The sequence below is a fragment of the Arvicanthis niloticus genome, chromosome 1, assembly GCF_011762505.2.
Source record: "Arvicanthis niloticus isolate mArvNil1 chromosome 1, mArvNil1.pat.X, whole genome shotgun sequence".
NCBI lineage: Eukaryota > Metazoa > Chordata > Mammalia > Rodentia > Muridae > Arvicanthis > Arvicanthis niloticus.
In genome coordinates this window covers 3,263,830-3,278,516 of record NC_047658.1, presented here as the reverse complement: position 1 = coordinate 3,278,516, position 14,687 = coordinate 3,263,830, and the positions used below count along the sequence as shown (strand labels likewise).

Below are 14,687 nucleotides of genomic sequence, written 5' to 3'. Positions count from 1 at the left end.
CCGGAGGAGGCGGAGCCTCTGCCCCGCCTCCCGGGTTCCAGCGCGTTTGAGTCAGGGCCCCAACCAGCCCGGCCTGTTCCCCACCAGCCAGCCTCTCCTTGGGGTGGGAAGGGAAGTGGGGAAAGCTGAGGGAGTCACCCTGCACCCCCAACCCCCCACAAGTGTCTGGCCTTGAGCCCTAACTGAGGCCTGCTGGTCCAACCTCTTAACTCTCCCTATCTACACTTGCATCTCTAAGGATCTGTCTCCAAGTCTCTTCTTTCTCTCTGCATCTGGGATTCATTGGAGCTTCGTTCTCTGAGGCCCCTGGCTGGGTGCTGGGACCGACAGGGAGACACATTCAAAGCTCTCCTGCACCCCAGCCACCCTGTGCTCTGCGAGTCAGGAGGGACGAGGAAAGCAGAGGGTGGCTACTTTCTGGGCATCAGCCAAGAACCAGTCCCAGCCCTGGGCTGGGCTTTTCTCTCGCACAGAGAATGAGTGTGAACTCACAGTGATGGTGCAGACCTGCCATCCCACCTCAGGAGACAGGCAGGAAGATTTCAAGTTGAAAGCCATCCTGGGCTACAGCACACAGGCAAGGCCAGCCAGGACAGCTTAGTCTTAAAATGGAAAGCAAAGAGGGCTGGGTGGTAGCTCAGTGTGCACAAGCGCCCAGGCTCCAGCGTTGCAAAAAGGAAACGGCTCAGAGGGAGAAGTGCGAGGCCAAGGTCACCCAAGAGGAAGTAGGACTCAGGATTCAGACCCATGCCCTAGCAACCCTGTGGCCTCTAAGAACTAAGGGTTGGGACCCAGAATGATGGCCGAAAGACTCAGAAACACTAAAGGAAAGATGGGACCAGTGGGAGCGGAAGGTGCTCACAAACGGAGACTCCGACAGTCAGACACAGCCAAGAAATTCAGAGATAGGGGGCTTGGGGGAGGGGCTGAGAAGCATGAATCCCTAGCACGCAGGAGGCCCCCTCTCAGCCAACAGAAACTTTTGCCGGTTATGGTGTTCCAGGGGAGACGGAAGGTAGAGGCAGGAGGATTAGGGGGAGTTCAAGGTCATCCTCTGCTACACAGCAAATCTAAGGCTAGCCTGGGCTACATGACCCCTGGTCAAAGAAAAAGAAAGCAAGGTTGGAAAGATGATAGATAGGTAGATAGATAGATAGATAGATAGATAGATAGATAGATAGATAGATAAATCGATCAAGGCATGATGGTACGGGTGTCATTTCAGCACTCAGGAAGTCGAAACATGAGGAACAGAAGTTCAAGACCACCCTCTGCTACATATCGAGTTCGAGACTAGCCTGGGCTACATGAGCTTCAGTCTAACAAAATGAGAGACAGACAGAAGGTGTGGGAATCTCAAGGACTCAGACCCAGACCGAGCTCCTGGCCAGAGGCACACTGAGCAGAGTGGCGGGTGGAGACCAGGAGCTCCGCCTCCCAGACGCGGGTCCAGGAAACCCCTGGGGCGGACGGGTGGCCCCGGGGGCCCGGGGGCGGGGAGGCGGGAGGCGGGCGCCGCCCCGACTGACAAAAGTCCCTTCAGTTCAGTCGGCGGCAGGGGAAGTCCCGCAGCCCGGCGAGACCGCCTTCCCGTGCCGAGCTCGCCGCACGCCCCGGCGTCTCCGGGCGGCCCGATGCCCCGATGCCCCGCGGGGGCCATGGACGAGGGGCCCGTGGACCTGCGCACCCGGCCCAAGGGCACCCCGGGCGCCGCGCTGCCACTCCGCAAGCGCCCGCTGCGCCCCGCGTCCCCAGAGCCCGCAGCCACGCGCGGCCCCGCTGGACCCCTAGACGCCCTGCGCAGCAGCTGTGAGGTCCCGGCTGTCCCTGGGCCCCCCCACTGCGTGGCCAGGCCAGAGGCCCTTTACTACCAGGGTGAGTGGCCTCCCCCATGAGAGTCAGGGCCGGGTGGGAGGCACCTAAGGTCAGCAGAACACAGGACACAAATAGATGGGGTTCCTGGTAGGGTGGAAGTTGGTGTCCTAGAGACAGCTAGAGGAAAGAGGTTGAGAAGCCCCGGAGCTCAGCCAGGAGGGTGCCAAGGAGTTCACGCAGCCAGGTACCCAAGGGTCAAACGGCCTTGGGAGGTGGGAGTCAGAAGACAGTGTCCAGTGTCACAGATATGGGGTCCCAAGACACTCCGGAGACGCAGAATATCAGGCTGGACGACATGAAATGTTCAGTACTATGAATAATAGTCACTTGGGCCTTGGAAACTGGGTTCTGGTAAGCAGATATGGGGGATGAATAGAAACGGGCTTGGGATCCAAGAACGCTCATACCTTGGGTTAAAATCCTGGGAACTGAGATTTCAGGGGGTATGGGGATTGAGAGAAAGGCATTAGGGTCCGAGCACCCCCGTGTTTGGGCCACAACTCTAAATGATGACACGAAGAATCCCCAAGAACCCCAATATTGCAGATGCGGAGGAGTGAGCAAGCAGAGCAAGCATTCTGTAGGCTAGTTGTGTGAATTCACAAGTGTCCCTGGATCAGGTGGCCCTAGGGGCAGGCTTGGGGACTGAGGGTTCTAAGAGAGGGAACACAAGGTGTTTAGAAACTGAAGGGCTTTAGTCTGAGGAGAGGGATTTGGGGATCTGGAAAGGTGGGACTTTAGAAAGGGACCCCGAAGCTGGTCAGACAGCAGGAAACCAGATAGCCTTCTCATCTGCTAATACCCCAGAGCTGGTGCGCTTCTCTGGACCCTCCAGGTTCTCCAGCTTCTACCTACCTATCCGTGTTTCAGCCCCGGACGCTGTGTAACAGGAGACCTTCGGTCTGATGAGAACCCCATCTCCGTTTTCCTATCTGTGCAATGGTCCTTCCCAACAGTGCCATTCAAAAGGGTTCTAGGGACAAGTTTTCTGACTGTCCCAACTCCCCAGACCCTAACACCCAGATATTAGTTTGTCATTTATTCCTTCAGCTACGAAATTACTCACAGTGTAATTTTATAACTGAGGTCCCCTGCTGAGTGGTGACAAGGCTCTCTCTGCCCTTATGGGTCTTTTCTATAGATGGAGGTCAGACATTTGTAAGAGAAGAGACATGATATAGGAAGGAATAGGGCTGAGGGATAGGAGTTGGGGGTGAGGGATGGAGGTTAGGGATGAGGGATGGAGGTTAGGGATGAGGGATGGAGGTTAGGGATGAGGGATGGAGGTTAGGGATGAGGGATGGAGGTTAGGGATGAGGGATGGAGGTTAGGGATGAGGGATGGAGGTTAGGGATGAGGGATGGAGGTTAGGGATGAGGGATGGAGGTTAGGGATGAGGGATGGAGGGTGCATGAGTAGGGAGGAGGGACATGAACAAGAACATTGTCTTGGGCCTTGAGGATCAAGTTTGAGGAGCTGACAGAACTTGGGATAGTCAAACATGGTGCTGCACGCCTGTAATCCCAGCACTTGGGAAGCTGAGGCAAAGAGGTCTCCTTGAGTTTGAGGCCTGTCTGGGCTCCATAGTGACACAGTATTTCAAGGAGGGGTGGGACCAAAGAGATGGTTTGGTGGTTAAGAGCACTTGCGGCTCTTGCAGAGGATTAGAATTTGTTTCCAGCATCCACATCTGACAGCTCAAGGTTCTGGGAATGCAACGCCCTCTTCTGGCCTCTGCGGGGGTCAGTCAGGCATGTGGTACACACTCAAGCAAAACATTCGCACGCATTAAAAAATGAATACAACCTTAAAAGGTAATAACTAAAAATAGATCTTTAAAAGAAAAAGGACCTTGAAACAGAGGAGATGGCTCAGCCATTAAGTGTTCACTGTTCTTACAGTGAGTGGGCTTGAGTTCAGATCCCAGCACCCATGTGGTAAGGACTTACCACTCCTTTTTAACTTCAGTTTAAGGGGATCTGGCACCCTCTAGTGGCCCCCATGGGCACATGCATAAATATGGTACACAAAACATACACACATACACACACAGAGAGAAAGAGAGAGAGACTTTTAAAATAAAGAAATCTTTTATTTTTTAAAGAAAAAAATTTAATAGTACAGGTCTTATAAGTCCAGCACTGAGGGGACGCAGGCAGGAGGATCAGGGGTTTGAGATTATCCTCAGCTACATATGACGTTTAAGGTCAACCTGGCCTACATAAGAATGGGAACAGGGGATCTGGGAGGATGCCAATAGCTGAAGAGAGAGACTCCCTGGACAAAGGCCTGTGGGTTTGTCTTCACCTGGGTCTCCTCTTGCCTCTGCTCTACCAGGACCTTTGATGCCCATTTACTCTGCCCCGACTATGGCCCCCCACTTTCCGCTGCTGAACCTGCCTACTCACCCATACCCCATGATGTGTCCCATGGAACACCCCCTTTCAGCTGACATTGCCATGGCCACCCGGGTGGATGAGGATGGAGACACGTAAGTGACAGGGTGTGGGAGAAGCTCAGACTCTACGACAGGGGGATATCAGGCTGTGCGGCCACAGCCCGCCAACACCGAGAAACGCTCTCACTGTGTCTGACATTGACTGTTCCTTTCACAGACAATGGACACTTAGGGGACTCATTGGCTAATACTGGTTTGGGGGACAGTGACTTTTTTTGGTTGTGGGGGTGGGAGACTGAACCTTGTGCACGCTCTGCGCTTGCTCTAACTGGAAGCCACACCCCCAACCTCTCAGAATTTTTATAATAATCCAAATATGAGGACTATATATCTTTGTTTTCATTTCTTTTACTGTTATTTATTTATATGGGTGTTTTGTCCCTATGAACTTCTGTGCATTGTGTGTGTGCCTGGTGCCCAGGAGGCCAGAAGAGAGCACAAGAACCCCCTGGAAATGGAGTTTTAGATGGTTGTAAGCTTCTATGGGTCCTCTGGAAGACCAGCCATTGCTTTTAACCGCTGAGCCAGCTTTCTAGCTCCATCCCATTTTTGAGTCAAGGTCTCACTATGTGGCCCTAACTGGCCTGGAACTTACTCTGTAGTCCAGGCTAGCCTCAAACTCATATAGATAAGCCTCCATCTGCCTCCTGAGTGCTGGGATCAAAGGTGTGCATTGCCACACCCAGCTCTGGGAACTGTTTTATCTGCTGGTTTTCTGGAGGTGACACACACACACACACACACACACACACACACACACGCATGCGCGTTGGGAGTCGGTGTGCCGTATGTATGTCATGTGTTTAGTAAACTTCAGTTAGAGCTCTGTGTGGTGATGTACTGGTAAGCCTCATTCTGGGGAGGCTAATGGTAGAGGCTAGAGAATTCATGAGCTCACAGCCAGCCTGGACTAGAGAAAACAAAAGGAGGGCTGGGGGTGTAGCATAGTTGAGAGTGCTTGCTTGGCTAGCACACAGGCAGGAGACCCAGGTTCCAGGCTCAGCCCCACAGAAGCCAGAGCATTGTTTAGCATCGATGTTCCTGTGTGGTGGGCGAGCCGTCCTCTATGGTGGGTGAGCATTCAGGGTCCGTGCACACTCACCTTCACAGACGTGAGGCAGGACTCACATAAAGGGAAGCTCTGCTCTCCCCAGCATCCCCCCAATCTTGGATAATTGCTACTATTAATCCACGTCATTCCTTCATGGTCATGGCAGATTTCCCAATTCTGTGATTTATCTCTTGGGTATCTGCTAAGCCAGGGGAGGGTTTAGGCCTGGGCGGAGCATAGAATGAACATTTCATGCAGCTGGCGGCTGCTGCCCAATCAACATGGACATGTATCTCAGCTGGCTGTTTTTCCCTCCTCTGTGCCTCAGTTTCTCTCTCTCTTAAAAACAGAAATCATAAGTATGCACCTTTTTGGAAGAGATTTTTTAAAAAAGATTTGTTTTTGTTGCGTAAAGGTCACATGTAGTCCAGGCTAGTCCAGAATGCACTAACTAGCCTAGGACAACTTTGATCCAGCCTCTGTCTCCCAACGCTGAGATCACAGACCTGTACCACCATGTCCAGCTTCTTCATTTAAATTGAGACAGGATCTCACTCTGTAGCCCAGATTGGCCTGGAACTCACCATGCAGCCCAGGCTAATTTATAACTCATAGGAATCCTCCTGCCTCAGTCTCCTGCATGCTGGGATTAGCATTTGGCTGAAATGACTTCTAAAGAACCCTCGGGTGAGAACTGGTTTGGGGGTCTGGAAACCCTAGCCAGAAACCAATAGGCCCATTTGTGTAGAGGAAGGCTCAATTGCTGTTTGATTGTTGTGGAGCCACAGTTTCTGTTTGGAAACCAGGCCTGGTCATAGAGCTTTCACAATCCCGTATACACAAGGTACTCAGAACAGGGCTGGGCAAACAGTAAGCGCTCAATACTTGAGAAGGTATTGTTTGAACAGAGCCGCCCTGGGAAGGCTGTAGGCTACGTGAGAAGCTGGAGAAAGTGTCCTTAAAGGACTCAGGCAACTCTCCCACCCCAGGGGCTAAAAGCTGAGAGGCTTTAATTTGTATCTGTCCTCAGGGCTGAGCTGTCTGTGGTCTGGTAAGCAGAGTGCTGTCTCCAGTCCCAGCCCCTCCTCCCTCTCCCCCAACGCAAACACTTCTGCCTCAGCTGCCGCCTCGGGGAAATCCCTTCCCGCACAACTTGACCGCAGCCCAGCTGCTCAGCCTCCCCCACGTCAGCATCCTCCACTCCTCGCAGCCTGCCCCTCCCGATGCTCCCTCCAACCTTAACCCCTTCCGCTGGGGCTTACCGGAATGGGCAGCAGGCCTGGCCCCAGCTTGCCTGAGCCACCAGCCTCACTTCACACAGGCTGGAGGAGGGGAGGGGAAGGCAGGGAGGCTGGGCAGGGCACCTCAAGTATAGATCCCAGAGATTCTGGTAGAGCCTTGACTTCTTGGAGGGCAGCAAGACTCAGGAAAAGCCAGCATGGTGTGGCTCAAGCTTTCAATACTCCCAGCGAGTTCAGGAAGAAGGCTAGCCTGGGCTTCAGAGTAAGACCATCTGGAACCCGAAGAGGTCAGGAATAGGAAACTGCAAATCTTTCTACAAAGGGGGCGGGTAGATGCCTTAAAGTCTCAGGGCCGGAACTAGGGTATGGGATTCCAAGGTGCCTGTACCTGTAATTGCAGCAGTAGGGAAACGGGCTGGAGGGTGGCGACCCTGTCTTAAAACAAAACAGGAGTGGTTCCATGCATTTTAAAGAAAAGTACAGAATTTCAAAACAGAATAAATAGCAGGTTAAACCGGGGGTGGAGTGGTGGCTCGGGGGTCTTGGCCCTCACTTAATAGCCTCCATGCTCCAGAAAGCAAGCAAACTTTACAAACTGAGCCCCGCAAGCTATAATAATATGAAGCAGCCTATGCCCGAGGGTCTGGAATAAAGATTGGAGCTTTGTATTCCTGTGTCTTCCAAGGGACATGGAAGAGAGGCCACTTGGAGTCCTCGTTGACTTATGACAATGTATTTCTGAGATTCCAAGAAAGCCCTTGGTGTGGACGCCAGGGTAAGGAGACCAGGGACCAGCTGAAGGCTGGATCCAGTGAAGCTCCCCAGGCTTGAGGACTTGGGGTTCTTTTTCCCTTCTCCCCCATTGGAAGAGTGGAAGTTTGGATATCAGGGGGTGATCGGGTAGATCCCCGACTGGCCAGGCTTCCCTCCCCCGGGAGCAGGAAGCTCAGCCCCGCCCCGCAGACCTGTTACTGGAAGTCCGAGGGCTGGGCCGCCCCTCCCGTCCCCACTTCCTCCAGCCCCGCCCCACCCCCTGCGGCCCGCGCGTTTATGGGAACTGAAGCCTGGACGGTTTCTCTGAAATCATTCGCTCCCTCTGCCCTTGTTTAACCCCGCCCGCGCCGAGAGGGAGCCAAGCGGGTGGCGCTTCTAAGGAGATGCTGCATCCCTCTGCAGCGAAGCCAAACGGGGAGGGACTCAGGGCCCGCCCCTCCCCCCAGCATGTTCTATTTCCATCTGCTTTCCAACGTCGGGATCTAGACTCAGGGATTCATTCGCCCACTGTAATCTGTCCCGTCCATGGGCGCTATTGTAGGAAGGAAAACCAAACTCCAGCAGGAGGTACTTTACCCGGGCCTTCGCTAGGGAACACCTTTTGCATTTCTGGCGGTATGACCCACCCACCCCCTCACCCAAGCCTATTGGACCGCGACATTTCAGCACTTCCTCAGAATAATGTGGGGAGGTGATCTATGGATTCTGAATGTTCACTGTACCTCTCTGCATTGGCAAGGATCTGGTTAGTAAGTGACAGCTGGCAGCTGAGACAGTAAATGCTCCATTAAGGAACTTGAGTGTGTGCATGCGTGTGCGTGTGCGTGTGTGTGTGTGTGTGTGTGTGTGTGTGTGTTCATTAGAATGAAACTTAGAGCTGTATATTTCCTAGTCTAGATTCTGCTGTGCAGGGGCTCTACCACTGAGCCACGCCCCCAGCCCCTCACTGGGGGATTCTAGGCAGGGGCTCTACCACTGAGCCACGCCCCCAGCCCCTCACTGGGGGGATTCTAGGCAGGCTCTACCACTGAGCCACGCCCCCAGCCCCTCACTGGGTTGTTCTTGGCAGGGAGGGGCAAGTGGATCTGAGTTCGAGGTCAGCCTGGTCTATGGAGTGAGTTCCATACTATCGATCATATCGAGATCTGGTTTTAGCAGAAATAAATAAATAAAAATTTTAAAGAGAGCATGGAGGAAGACATCAGATGTGTGCACCTGCACCTGCACCTGCACACACAGCGCACATGCTCATGTGTGCACCGCACTCGCAGATATGTAAAACAAAGGCCACAGTGCATGAAGGCATGCGGACACCCTGTCTCCCTCTGTTCCCGTGTACAGATGTGATCCTTCTGTTTGTCCTCAGCGGGAGTGGTTATTCTAGTCTGGAATCCCTGGGAAGAGAAGCACAGAGCAGGTGCATTAGTGGTGAGGCTGCTGAGGTGTCTGAAGAGGGCTTCAGGTGCCCCACAGGAAATGGTGGAGCTAACGTGGGAAGTTGGAACGACGACCACCTCTGGGCGTCATTGCATGGCAGATGCTCCCATCCCCACAGGACATGATGTTGAGTGAGCAGCTCTGTCCGGGAGAGATAATTGTCAGGCTGTGGAAAGGGACGGCCTCAAGGATCTGGGGGGAACGGACATTCTAGGCTGCCGAACCCAGCTTCAGAGCCATGACCCACCTCCCACACGGGTCCTTCTTCCGTATTTTATTCTTCTGAGATAGGTATCATTCTGTGGCCCCGGCTAGGATGGAGCTCACTAGGTAAGCCAGGGCAGTCGCAAACACAGAGATCCTCCTGCCTCTGCCTCAAGAGCTGGGATTAAAAGTGTGAGTCACCTTCTGGGCAGTGGTGGCACATGCCTTTAATTTCAGGCAGAGGCAGGTGGATGTCTGTGAGTTAAAAGCCTGCCTGGTCTACACAGAGAGACCCTGTCTCGAAAAGCAAACAGCATGTGACCCACCATATCTGGCCTTTCCTCCTTTGTTCCAGGGACAGCCCTGGAAGGCTGAGCCTGGTGTGTGGCAGAGACCTGACAGTGAGTTTGCATGCCTCACTTCACACATAAACGAAGCTATGGCCCCAGGAAGGCTGGGGAAGTAGTCACGAAGCACCCAGGGTGACCCATGGGATAGATACCTTTAGTGAAAACATAGTCACAGCGCACCTGCTCTCTGTCAGGGCCTCCCAGGCTCTGGACAGGGAATGGCATCCTGCCCAGTGGGGCTGACATTATTTTGATGGAGAGATTCAGACAGAAAATGATTGCAAACTGGACAATGAGCCACAGAGCAACATGGAAGCAACTATGGTAGACGAGAGGAGAAGGCGTGTGGGTCTGCCATAGTAGCTCAGCAGAGGCAGGGTGAGGGTGGGAAGCCCTGTAGATATACCTAGGGAACCTGTTCCAGGCACACGATGGCAAAGGCCCCAGGAAGGAAGTGTGGCTGGTATGTCTTAGGCCCATGGAGGCCAGTGTGTCCAGAGCAGACGGAAGAGAGTGTGGAGACGCTGTAAAAGAAAATGGAAGAGGCGGACAAAATGGCTTAGCCTTGCAAGGCTGAGGCAGGAGGATTGCCAATTTGAGGCCACTCTGAGCTACATACGTAGAATTCACATTTGTGATGTCTCAAGCTGGTAATCAGGAGACAGGATTATCACAGAGTTGAGGACAGCCTGGGGCATTTAGTGAAATCAGGGTCGGCCTGTTATATACTAAAATCCTGTCAGAAAAAAAAATCCTGTGAAAGCTGGAACGTGGCTCAATGGTAGAGCCCCTGCCTAGAATCCCCCAGTGAGGGGGCTGGGGGCGTGGCTCAGTGGTAGAGCCCCTGCTTAGTCAATAGAGGGGTTTTGTTTCTAGCACCACTGAAATCAAACACTATTCAGTTTTTGACTAACTCACATGGGGTCTGTGATCAAGTGAGCAGTTTGGAGGAAAAGGTATATCTGAAAATGTTCCTCTGGCTTTGATGTGATGGTCTGACAAGCCAGAGAGCTCAGGGGCAGGGAAGCGGGGGTGAAGGCTGTAATTAATGTCCAAGAAAGCCAATTTGGGCTGTCTGTAGGTGGTTAAAATGACTGAAAGCATCGCACCCAGCACTTTCAACGATCTAGTGACCTATCCCTAATCCCAGCAACTGTCCCTCTGTCCCCTCAGGCCTCTCCACATCGCTGTGGTCCAGGATAACAAGGCAGCTGTCTACCGAATACTCAGCCTTTTCAAACTTGGGAACCGGGAAGTAGATGTTCATAACAACCTGCGGCAGGTGAGGTGTCTGGGAGCTCCCGGAAAGGAGGGGGTCGCCCAGAGGAGACATGCAGGGGGAACCAGCATCCACATCCAGGAACAAGAGGCCGGTGGAGCTGGGCATGGTGGCATATGTCTGTCATCCAGAGTTTGGGAGAGTAAACATGAGCTGAGCATGAGCAATGGAGAGCGTGCCTGAGCTACACTACAGCAAAATCATGTCCTAAAAAAAAGCTGTGGGGGCAGTAAGATGGTTCAACAGGTAAAGGTGCTTGCCGCCAAGCCTGGTGACCTGCGTTCAAAACTCACTGCAAATTTATCCTCTGACCTCTACAAGTGCACCATGGCACACAGATACTCACACACGCATATAAAGTAACTCAATGTTTAAAATCAAAGCAAACGCAACCAAAACCAGCGTGGCAGCTCACTCCTTTGGTCTCGGGAATTCGTGCTCATCCATCCATATCTACATAGCAAGTGTGAGGTCACCATGGGCTACTTGACACCCTACTCCCAACATTCCCCCCCCCAAAAAAAAGCTTTATTGAGGTTAGACTTTTGGGTTCTGAGGAAGACAAGAGTGTCTGACTCTCTTGAATTGGGAGAAGTGTCAGAGGCTTCCATCCTTAGATTCGAAAAGCCTGAGGTGAGAGCATAGCCTTACTCTGATCCCTCACGGTCACTATTCCCCAGACCCCACTCCACCTGGCTGTGATCACCACATTACCAGATATGGTCCGGCTCCTAGTGACAGCTGGTGCCAGCCCCATGGCCCTGGATCGCCACGGCCAGACTGCAGTCCACCTGGCATGCGAGCACCGCAGCCCCAGCTGCCTGCAGGCCCTGCTGGACAGCGCAACTCCGGGTTCCGTGGACCTGGAGGCTCGCAATTACGAAGGTGAGTCCCCAGAGGGGACAAGGTGAGGTTGGCATCACTCAAGCCCAAGCCTGGGCTTGACTGACTGTGGCTTCCCCTCCTTCAAGGGCTCACTGCCCTGCACGTGGCCGTAAACACTGGGTGCCAGGAGGTTGTTCTGCTGCTCCTGGAGCGTGGCGCGGACATCGATGCAGTGGTGAGCCAGCGAGGCAGGCGGCGAGGGGCGTGGTCTGACGCGCGGAGGTGTGGCTCAGGAGGCGAGCTAGCGAAGGGCTCCAGGGTGGCAAAAATGCTCACGTATTTAAGGCGCTGGAGGCTGGACCAAAGGGAGGGATGCTCAGAGCCTTCAGAGAGAGGCTGAGACACCTGTCCTCCCGCAGGATATCAAGAGCGGCCGCTCCCCACTCATCCACGCCGTGGAGAACAACAGCCTGAACATGGTGCAACTTCTGCTGCTGGTTCGTACCCATCTTTGGCTTCTTCCATGTCTGGCGCCAGTCCGGCTGCCACTTCCACCCCTGGCATGAACCCCATTTTCCAGTTCAGACCCTGGTTACTGTTCTGCCCCTCACTCGATTCTTCCCTTCAGCATCTTATTTGCAAATTCAAGTTTGATTGTTGAGAAAGGGTCTTACTATGTAGAGTTGGCTAGCGTGTGATTCAACTTGCTCTGTAGACCAAGCTGGCCTGTAACTCAGAGATCCACCTGTCTCTTCCTCCCAAGTGCTGGGATTAAAAGTGTGTGCCACCACCACCCAGCTTTCTTTCTTGATTGTACATGGGTGTTTTGCCTGCATCTAAGTCTGCGCACCAGGTACCTTCGGTGTCCTCTGAGGCCAGAAGAGAGCATCAGATCCGCTAGGACTGGAATTACAAACACTTGTAAACCACCGTGTGAGTGCTGGAATTCAAACCCCAGTCCTCTGGAAGATGAACTCGTGCTCTTAACCAATGAGCCATCTTATTCCTCAAGTCTATTTTTTAATTTTTGTTTTGTTTTGTAGACAGTCTCAATAAATAGCCCTGGCTGTCCCATAACTCATTATGTAGACCAGGCTAGCCTTTAACTCACAGAGATCTTCCTACCTCTGCTTCCCGAGTGCTGGGATTAAAGGGGTATGCCACCATGCCTGGCCTGTCTTAAAAATCAGATTTAGTTGGCTATATTGTGGAGGTCAGAGGACAGTGTGTGGAAATCAGAAGTCCTCTCCTTCCATCTTGTGAGCCCTGAGGAGGAGCTCCGGGCCCTCTTGATAGTGGGGCCCCTTTACCTGATGAACTATCTATCAGCACACATGGCTGGTGGGTTTTGTTGTTGTTGTTATTGTTGTTGTTGTTTTTGTTTTTTGTTTTTCCAGACAGGGTTTCTCTGTGTAGCCCTGGCTGTCCTGGAACTCACTCTGTAGACCAGGCTGGCTTCGAACTCAGAAATCCGCCTGCCTCTGCCACCCAAGTGCTGGGATTAAAGGCATGTGCCACCTCTGCCCGGCTAATGGCTGGTTTTCAAATCTTTTATTTCACTTCCTGGGCTGCCAATTTGTCCATGCGTCTGGCTTGCACCTTTCCCTCTGTCCTTCTGTACTAGTTTCACCTGGAGCCATGGACCTTTTGCCCTCTTGAATAACTGAACCACAGTCTTTCCCAGAGACTAGGAGAGCACAGCAATCTCCTAGCTTCCCTCCTTGGAGTCCCATGTAACCAAGGCTGGATTTGAACACACTTTTTAGCTCAGGTTAACCTTGAACTCCTGATCATCATGCATCTACTCTCCAAGTGCTAGGATTACAGGCCTATCCCATTTTGGACACAGCCCCATGTCCAGAATTATTTCAGGTGCTGGCTTCTGGAGTGAGTCCCAGTTGTGGTCACCTGTCTGTCCCCTTCACCTAGCTGACCCCAGGCCAAGTGAGGCCACTGGCCCACGTGGCTCCTGACTCAAATTTCCCTGTCCCACAGCACGGTGCCAACGTGAACGCTCAGATGTACTCTGGCAGCTCGGCTTTGCATTCTGCGTCTGGCCGCGGGCTTCTGCCTCTGGTGCGCACGCTAGTGCGTAGCGGGGCTGACAGTGGCCTCAAGAACTGTCACAATGACACACCCCTCATGGTGGCTCGCAGCCGCAGGGTGAGAACACAGGGCCTGGCACCGGATGTGCGCATGCCTGGGGAGGGTCGTGAGCTTAGGCCGGCAAGGTAACGAAAGTGCCTGGAAAGGAGGCTGTGAGGGGAAACTGAGTCACAAAGCAAGGGAATTGCCTGCACATCCTCACCTGGACACTTTGGTTGAGAGATGGGATAGAGGGAAAGAAAAAAAGAATAAAGGCTGCGATGGCCTTGGGGTGACCTTCATTTTCCAACAGGTCATTGATATTCTGAGGGGGAAGGCCTCTCGGGCTGCTTCAGGGTCACAGCCTGAGCCATCCCCAGACCAAAGTGCCACCAACTCCCCCGAGAGTAGCAGTCGTCTCAGCTCCAACGGTGAGAGTCTGCAACTGGGAGCCTTCAGGACCCTAGAGCCAGCGCAGCTGGCTTCTCCCTGCCCTAACCCTGGTATCCCTCCGCAGGCCTCCAGTCCTCTCCAAGCTCCTCACCCTCGCTGTCTCCTCCGAAGGATGCTCCTGGCTTCCCCGTGACTCCCCAAAACTACTTCCTTCCCACAACATCTGCACCTGCCTTCCTGCCCTTCCCAGGGGTCCTCAGAGGCCCTGGCCGGCCAGTGCTCCCCTCCCCAGCTCCAGGAAGCAGCTGAGACCGATGGGGGGGGCAGACCCGGACTCGTGAGGAGGGGCCTCCCTGCCTGTGAGGACCACTCTTCTGGAAACTGTGAGGACCTTGTTCTGCTTCCCCACCCCAACCCCGCCCAATCTTCGGGACCAGGTTTTGCACCAAGGCAATGCACGTACTACTGAGCACAGATACTCCCAATCGCGCCCCTGCCCAGGACTCTCAGCCCCACTTAATCTCAGGTTCCCTGTCTGGAATTCACTAGATACTTGGTTCTTTGAGTGGAGGAACCAAAAAGGAACAGCCCCTCCTCTGCCATCCTCCACCCCAGGGACCCGGAGGAACAGAGGGGTCTGGGAGGGCATTGATCACAATGTAAATTATTAGGTTTGGGTCAGATTTCTTTTGTAATAAACTATTTTTGTATTGTA

General features: G+C 53.3%; 1 protein-coding gene across 1 annotated transcript; it reads left to right on the top strand.

Annotated features, from left to right (window-relative positions):
- The first annotated feature begins 1,480 nt into the window (after window positions 1–1,480).
- On the top strand, window positions 1,481–14,687 carry Bcl3 (BCL3 transcription coactivator). Its single transcript, XM_034489541.2, has 9 exons — window positions 1,481–1,875; window positions 4,213–4,366; window positions 10,564–10,672; window positions 11,350–11,554; window positions 11,641–11,729; window positions 11,914–11,991; window positions 13,490–13,657; window positions 13,893–14,010; window positions 14,097–14,687. The coding sequence occupies exons 1-9, from the start codon at window positions 1,635–1,637 to the stop codon at window positions 14,279–14,281; spliced, it is 1,347 nt and encodes a 448-aa protein (XP_034345432.1). The 5' UTR covers window positions 1,481–1,634; the 3' UTR covers window positions 14,282–14,687.

Excerpts from the sequence above, each read along its gene's own strand:
- Bcl3 (XM_034489541.2), top strand. The coding sequence starts at position 1,635 with ATGCCCCGATGCCCCGCGGGGGCCATGGACGAGGGGCCCGTGGACCTG. Across the intron at positions 1,876-4,212 it reads AGAGGCCCTTTACTACCAGG|GACCTTTGATGCCCATTTAC; the intron begins GTGAGTGGCCTC and ends CTGCTCTACCAG. Across the intron at positions 11,730-11,913 it reads GCGCGGACATCGATGCAGTG|GATATCAAGAGCGGCCGCTC; the intron begins GTGAGCCAGCGA and ends GTCCTCCCGCAG.